We start from the raw sequence: 8,317 nt of genomic DNA, 5'->3' as shown, positions 1-8,317 counted from the left end.
GCCCTAATACATCAAGCAAGGTTCCTGTGCTATGTGAGGAGTCTGAAAGGTTCAACACAATCAGGCTCCCTACATCTGTAATTGCAGTTTTTGTTTGAGGCGATTTAATTAAGTTCGCAATAAATGTTGAAAATGCTCAAGAAAAAATGGTGTTTTCCTCTTTCCTTCCTGAATAATTCAGTCAAAATACCACCAGGCAAGGTCAGGGCGAAGATGATGGCTGAGCAAAGTCATCTCAGGGAATGGAGGAGTTACAGACCAGACGATTGAAGAAATACGTATGTACGTGGAGGAGGGTGGCAGCCAGACTCTCCCTACTAGAGAAGGGAGCCAGCTACAAACATGGAAAGGGGACAGCTACAATGTGCTTCTGGGTTACGATTGGGGCTATTGATGTGAACTTATGACTTTCAATAGCTATAAAGTACTAATGCAAAGATATGAATACGTATTTACTCTGACACAAATGTATTTCCTAATCTCGAGAGACTTGGAAGCAACAACACCCCAGCAGCAATCAGCGTACTTTCCAGAAATAACCAAGCACCTTTTCTACCAGCGAGGTGAGTGGCAATTAGTGTCTTACTAGGAAACCTAGGAGCAAGTGGGGAGGCATTCAAAACATCCCCAGTTGATAATCAGACTGCATTTTCTTGTGAGGAAAAAAAGTAGACATTGTAATTGTGAGGCTAGTTCATCAAGATTTCATTTGCCCTAAGGCCTTAGAAAGAAAACTATTTGTTTCTCTAATACTAGTAAGGTAACCTCAACAGTATTCTAATACTTTTTTTAGCTGTACAATAGCATGTTAAGTCTTACCAAACACATGAATTGCCCTGTCTTCCTTCAAATCTATTCCTACAAGAAACAAATAAACATATAGTGGTCCAGTGAAGTGGACAGCCTGAAAACTGTCACCTTGGGAAACTGCCTAGTTATTCTAGGGATGCAGCTACTGTTGGAATCATTGTTTGAAACCCACCCTCTGCACTGGCCTTAGATATAGCAAATGTTCGCTGCCCTAAATAGATTTGATTTTCAAGAGTCCAAAGACACTAGGCATTGGGTGATTAAGTTGAATAATAACTTGGGTTGGAAAAGTAAAGAGACTGGAACTTCCAAACTAATTTAACCAGTAAGTGCAATGCGATCGTGTGTACAGCTTCCCAAAGTAACTTTTTTGAGGCCAACATTAACTTAGTTGCATAAGCGAAATAATTTTATGGTCACACTTAAGATATGCCATATGTACTAGCTCACGAGCACTAAAAAATGGCCCTTCCTAAAAAATATCTCCCACTGTCCTACCAAGCTATCTAAAATGCAGAATACTTTGATCTGGACTGACAGCTGCTGCTAAAATAGCACATATTCTATACAACGTGTAGCATAATACCTTAACGTGAATTTGTTTAACATAATAAATTGTTTTGACTGACACAAAGCAAAAGGACTTACCTGATTTAGGGAGAAGGTTGTTCAGAAGGACGGTCACTAAGAGAGACCCTAGAACCACCTTCTAGTCCTTGAACTGAATGCAGCCCCCCCCAACCCTTCAGTCCCAGACGTTCAACTCAACCAGATCAAACACAGCTGTATGATCCAAGCGTGTGGCAATTTTTATTAAGAATAACTTTGGTTCTAAGAATTCCATCCTCAATTCTGTAATACCTTCTGTTAAAAACAATTATACAAGAGCAAATACAAAAAAATATTAAATTATGAAAACAAATCCATTAAGGCTCCTTTTATATATATTATATACACTCAAACAAGTCAAGATTTTTCAGAGTAGAAGAATAAAGTCAACTGTTATAGCTTAGAAAGCAACACTACTACTAGGAGACTATAAAACAACTATTTTAAGAAAACCACAGAGTGGAAAAATGGAGCCATTTTTGTCAAAAAGTGGCTCAGAGCACAAAACTGCTTGGATGTTCACGAGTCCCGGGGGTCCGGACTGTACAGTATTAAACTGTGGGGGGAGACTGGCGCCTTTTTAAACTCAGGCCTGTGAGCCCGGCGGATCTAACGACTTCCAGGAGCTTCTTCTCCCACGCCCTCCCTAATTAGGCGTAAGACATCACTGTACTCTATTTACAAGTTGTCTTTTGGCCAGACCTTGTACTACTTGCTACAAATAATTCTGCAGATCTGTGAGATTGAGAGGGAAATATTTGTGTAATTTGTTTCCCATTGAAAAATGAATCTTAGGTAAGTTCTAGGAACAGAATTGGTCCTTACTTGTAAAGGAGGCTGTCAGGGCCCTTGAGAATTTCATCTAAAGACAGAATTGCTTCAAGGACACAGAATCTATAGAACCTAAAGATCTTATGTGTAGTTAGATTAAAGGCTATGTATGTGCCAGTCCTGAAACTTCATTTTACAAATCACACTAGTCCATGTACACAAAGAAAGAACTCCAGTCAATGTGCAATCAGAAAGGTATTTTCAAGATGATCAGTTAACATACTTTCTTCTCTCAAAAAGAAAAATGATGGAAAAAAGTTACTATTCCATCTTTCGAAAGCACACTATTATACAGCAACATTTTATCTTAAGTACCTCCTCCTATTTTATTCAGATAACACTTGGTGATGATGAGAGAGATAATCCACTCCAGGTGTAATCCACACGTTCTCTAGCCAGCGGCACATGACCACCGCGTTTATTTTTACCTTGCTCACATGAGGACTGAATGCGAATCTAATGGTCAACTATAATAACTAAAGCATTCCTGCAGAAAGCCAATTTCTACTATGCTTATTAAGGATTCAAAAGCTTGGGATCCAGCTTCCCATGAGCCGTTAGAGGAGTTTTCAGTGCAGAAATTACCGGCTGCATCGTCCCGAGGGAGGACGTGCTGACTCTACACACACTCTTCCAGACCACCCCAAGTCGAAGGTCCCACGCCAGCAGCAGAAGGGGATTCTGCGCAATGGCTTTGCTCTTACTGACGGCTCGGGCTTCCCTCGCAGTAGCGCTAGCTAGAGCGCGAAACCTGAGCAGCTTCCCCCTTTGCTTCTGGTTTCCTGAGATGCAGCACAGCAGTCATCGACGTCCCTGTTATCAACAGCATCACTGTAACTAAGAGACTGGAGATCGAGTCTTTCTTCACAAGAAAAAAAAAAAAGGCAATAAGAAGGTGACCATTACCCAGAAATTTTCAAAGCGTGGATTCTAATAATATTCAACATGGACAGATGCTATGAATCTTCCAACTAGGGCTCCTTGAGACCAATCTACATGTGCTTCACATTAAAATACCCGAAGAACTCCTCGCCCCGCTCCCAGTGGGAATGTCCCCCACACTGCTCTTAGGAGGGATCAAAGGTTTGAATCCTCTACTTTTGACATTGAATTTGGGTTCCATGGACTAGTTTTTATTCTCTGAAGGATGGGGAGATTGTTTCAGATAAAAGGACTAGCTCAGCAAAAAATTTTTAAAATGTCAAAAACCCTAAGTTATTAACGCAACGACTGGATCTTTATTATGTGCCATCTCTGAACTTGAATGTTACCATGGAGCATAACCAAAAGGAATTAAAATAAGATCAAGATGGACATTTACATATTTTTGTCAACGTGTTTTTGTTCACATGTTTTTAAACCTTCTCGCCCTACTGATGTCAACAAAAGTAATAGCTGTGCTCCATATCAACGTCTTGGGTGTGAACCCTAACATGGGTGAAAGGATATTTTAAACAAGAAAATTTGGGGGTTCTCAAAATAGAATTGACAAATACTGGATGTAACATACCAAACGCATTTCTGGGTTATCTAAATTATCTAACAGATGACTCAAAAAAGAATAAAACTCATTTCTCTTTAGATTTTAAAAGAAAAAAGGCTCTGTGCCCCCACTAAACTTGGACTGGAAGAAAAACCAAGTAGTGCAACTCTCGAGAATTTATTCCAGTGCCCTCTTCCTGTTTTGTTGTTTTTTTTAGGTCTTTGAACACAGGTTCATTATCCCAACGTGAGCACTGGTCAACGTCCTCTGTTTGGCGAACAGGAACTGCAGCAGCCACAGGTAGTTGATGCACCCGGACTGGACCGCGGGTGAACCCAGGCCAAGCGTTTTAAGCAGCAGTTCTCTGCTGGAGGGGACTCTCCCAGGGGCTCTGCGGTGGGGAGGCGCCTGCTCACGGCTCAGGGCGTGGGGGAGGGCGCGCTGTCTCCGAGGCGCTGGCCTATGACTCCTGTGCTTGGGCCACTTCTTGGCCTGTTCTCCTAAGGTTGCCTTTAACCTTCACAAACTCCGGGGCGTTTTCTTGCTCTTCTTGCAATTTCTGCTTCTCAAGTTCAAGCTACATAAAATTCAGAAACAGGAAAGTTATTTACGAACTGAGAGGCTTTTCAAAACATTCCTCCCTTTTCCAAAGTGCCTAAAACTATTTCCCAATGGAAGAAATTCTCTTCTGGTCTCGAGTTGTTTTTAAAAAGAATACGTGTATATATGTCCTGGGGTAACTGCACACTAGCAACAACCGATGGGTTGTCATGTGAGCAATACCAAGAGATGATGAGAATCTAAAAACCAAGGCTCAGGAAATAAGATCCTGAGATCCACACGCAGTTGCCCTGTGGTCTCAGCGAAGCTGAAATTCACTCGTTTTTGAACTCTCAACACATACATATATTTGTATGTCAAATGTATCTCAATAACAAAGGACCACTTTCACCCCAGTAACCCCTACCTGCTCCAACTTCTGCTGCCGTTTTAATAGTTCTATTTCCAAGTCAGATTTCTTCTTTTGTGCTTCTTCTTCCTTCTGCTTTATGACTTGATCTCGTTTTCTCTTTTCCATCACCTTCTGCAGTTCTGGCTTATTCTGAGGGGCAAGACCCCTAAAACAAAACGTGAACAAAATTTTAAAGTTTTAATCTAATCGACACATCTATCATGAATAGAAATTTAAGGCATCGGCCACAGAAAAGGAGTCTACTAAACGAGCAGGACTGCGATGCCTACTACTAGTCAGTGAACAGTCAACACTGGTGGTCTCGGAAATTCATGAGCATGAAAGGAAGGGTCTTCCAAGAGTGAGCAAAATCCATTCATTGGATAAAATTGTACTGAGCAGCTACTGTGTGCCAGATACTGGGCTATGCGAAGGATGCCAGGGAGGGCGAGATGGGCTGGGGAAGGTGGAGAAAGGCATGCTCATTTGATGGGTGTGATGATCACCCACAATGGAGATGGAGATGGAGATGATGGACACAGAGACACTGAGATGGAGATGAAGATGAGATGGTGATGACGGAGATGAGAGGGAGGTGAGATGGCTCCACCTGGAGTTTTAGGGAAAGCTCCCTAAGATCCAGCCCTTGACGCCTGCGCTAAAGGTAGCCTAGAGAGAAGCTAGTCCGTTCAAAATCCAAAGTTTCAGATGTGTAAGACGGTTCGTGCACATCTAAAGGCACATCCAAGGTTTCATCATTACTGGGGTCACAGTCACGGAGAACTCTGACCCCCTGAGTCCTGGCCCAGTGCTCCCTGCAGCTCAACCATTTCAGATGTGTAGGTGACTAATGACAATGCACGAAGTCAGGCTCCAGGGAAGTTCTACATTCCTGAGGGATAAATTAGGCAGCCATCTCTTCGACTCACGCTTTGCTAGGCTGCGGGAAACAAGCACCACTGAATCAGCCTCGGACTGAGGGGCCTACGCACCTTCCCGCCGATGACAACTGCTAGTCTGTAGATCAGGGGCATCTACCTCGGTGGTGATTCTCTAAAGTGCTTTAATCAAGTAATGGAACTAACTAATCAACACAGAGTTACCTGAATAACTGTTAAATAATTTCCAAAATGTGTGCTCTGGTTATAAGAATCTCAACCTCACACTCGTCTCAGCCTCTTTTAAGTTCACACTATCACATCTGTAAACTAATTCTCAATATCACACTTCCTCATTTACTGAGTTATAATCTTTAAAAAATTCTGGCGTCACTCCTAGCTTTGTATTTTTTTAAATCACAATAATTTTTTCAGCTGTTTACAGAATAAAGATCAGTATAATATGTCGTTTAAGATAAAGGACACATAGTCAAAATAACATGTCTCTACTTTGCCAATTTTCATTAGCAAAATTTTTGGTTTAAAAAAAAGAAAAAAGGAAAAATATTAAATTCAGTCAAATTTCCAGTGAAACAAAAGAGATGGGCTACTTCTGTGATCTAATTATGGTTTCAAAATTAATAAGACTGCATGGAGGGAGGGACAAAAATATAGACAGGCTATCCTGGAAATTAAATCTTTAATCAGCACGATAAAAGTTGCTGATGGTATTTTGTTCACAATCAACCTAAGTGTCATTGAACACAGGAAAATTTGTAAATAATCTAGGTAAAGACCCACTCGCTTGTATGACTATTAAAAAGCCTCAGTATGGCAATATGGACAGAATTAAGGGATTTAAATTTTAGGATTAAGGATTTAGCTAGCTGCATAATTTAAATTTCAAACATTTTTCTTTCCCTATTTTTCACTGGCAAAATTAACCTCAACTGTTATTAAATTCTTCAGGATTCTACAAAAGCTACTGAACAAACTTTGATACATGACACACTAAGCTGACATTCTATCGTGACATATGAATGGGTTTAACTAATGTACAGTATTCATTTTCTATTCAAAGATTTTACACAGTGATAGCAGTAAGATAAAATATTTAGTAACAGAAAGCTCAGGAAATGGTGCTTACATGATAAATGTACTTCACTTATAACAGTAGAGAAGTCTTACACATTTGGTTAATATTTTATTGTAGTGGATCACTTAACTTTCTGGGCTGAATGGAAAATCACACGAGCACTGCCTGTATGATTCTGAGTCTAAAACTGGGTCAGACTGCAGAGAGCACAGACAGACGGAAATGAGCGTCCCCGAATTTCATCAAAACTACAATACTGTTCTGTGCATGACAACGGCTGATTTTCTTTAATAGTTGATATGTATAATTAACGAGTACTCTCAATCTCTTTAGGACTGACAGGTGCTCAAGTCCTGATGGCTTTGTACTACTCAAGACAAACAGCTGACCCTAGGCCTCCTTGCTGTGACTATGATAGTGGGCCAAGCCAGTTTTTTAAATTAATAAGTGCTCCCTGCAAAAAAAAAAAAAAAAAAAAAAAAAAAAATAGATTAGGTAACATGTACATACGTGTAAAAAAGTGAAAGCACACCGAAATTCTCCCTGGTAAACAGAGCTTGAGAGGACCACTTATATTGTATCCTATGTGACCGGTGGCCCTGAAAGCTAAACGAGGTAGAGGCCCTGCCCGCTGGGACTAGGGTGTTGTCTAGACTTCTCCACACTGTCTGTGTCTTCAACAAACGCTCTTTTTCATTCTTACTATCTGCACTAGGCGGCACAGCACGAAAGCGCCGTGACCTTGCCACTCCCACTCTGATAGGCATTCAGGTCACTTCCAACTGTTCCCTAATAAAAGTAACGTGGCAGTGAACTTCCTTATACATTCATAATTGCACTCATAAAAATGTTTATTGGCTACATTCACAGAATTGCTGGCTAAGCCTCTGCACATTTTGTATTTGATGTGTGTATTGCCAACTGCCCTCCAAAAAAGATGCAAGACTTTATATTTCTACCACCAGTGATGAAATGTACAGACGACTTCTAAAGGTACATTTCACCTTTCACATAATCCACTGAATACACCTCTGGGTGGACTGGAAGGGTCCGCATCACTCTGCCTCCACCTCCATTTCAGACGTACTTGAACCTATAAAAGTGAAACCGCCCCCTCACCTGGGAGAGCTGGGCCAGAGGCGAGGCTGGCTCAGATCCTGACAGAACATGCTCCCCTGGCACAGAGCCGAACATCTGGCCTACTTCGTTTCTTCGCGTGGAGAGTAAGGGTACATTTGGATTTCAAGCCCTTTATCTCCAACCTTGGAATTTTCCGGTCTGGCCTATGTTGTCTACATTTTTGCCTGAACCATTTCTACCTGAGTGGATTCAAATGCAAATACATCTATCACAATTTCCCATGTTTTTCCATGTTCTACAGCAACTAGTATTTATTGAGAAAATATTTGTCCAGCAAAGTAGGCCAAATGAAGATCAACTAAAAACTCAGGGAACTAGAAACCATTGACTGAAATGTACAAGCCAAAGAGCCAGTTTTAGGAATGCGTTTGAATACCTGAATATTCTATATTTGCTCTCAAAGAGTACTCTCTGTAAAGAAGTTAGAATCTCTGTAAATTATGTTAAAAACACTTTTACTTTTTAAGACCACTTAAACATTGATCTTTCGAAGTAAAAAAACAAAAAACAAAAAAAAA

At 40.8% G+C, this 8,317-nt stretch overlaps 1 protein-coding gene across 3 annotated transcripts in view; it reads right to left on the bottom strand.

Moving 5' to 3' along the window:
• Window positions 1-1,596: 1,596 nt before the first annotated feature.
• FAM107B (family with sequence similarity 107 member B) overlaps window positions 1,597-8,317 on the bottom strand; it is a 201,323-nt gene continuing 194,602 nt past the window's right edge. For all 3 annotated transcript variants that reach the window (XM_011359599.1, XM_023530329.1, XM_011359600.2), the window contains 2 exons: window positions 4,701-4,851; window positions 1,597-4,310 (listed from right to left, as the gene is read on the bottom strand). In XM_011359599.1, the coding sequence (XP_011357901.1) occupies window positions 4,194-4,310; window positions 4,701-4,851 (268 nt within the window). In that variant the 3' untranslated portion in view covers window positions 1,597-4,193. The remainder of the gene's footprint in view (window positions 4,311-4,700; window positions 4,852-8,317) is intronic.

This window comes from Pteropus vampyrus, unplaced genomic scaffold (assembly GCF_000151845.1).
Source record: "Pteropus vampyrus isolate Shadow unplaced genomic scaffold, Pvam_2.0 Scaffold49, whole genome shotgun sequence".
NCBI lineage: Eukaryota > Metazoa > Chordata > Mammalia > Chiroptera > Pteropodidae > Pteropus > Pteropus vampyrus.
This window is presented reverse-complemented; position numbering and strand designations above follow the sequence as displayed.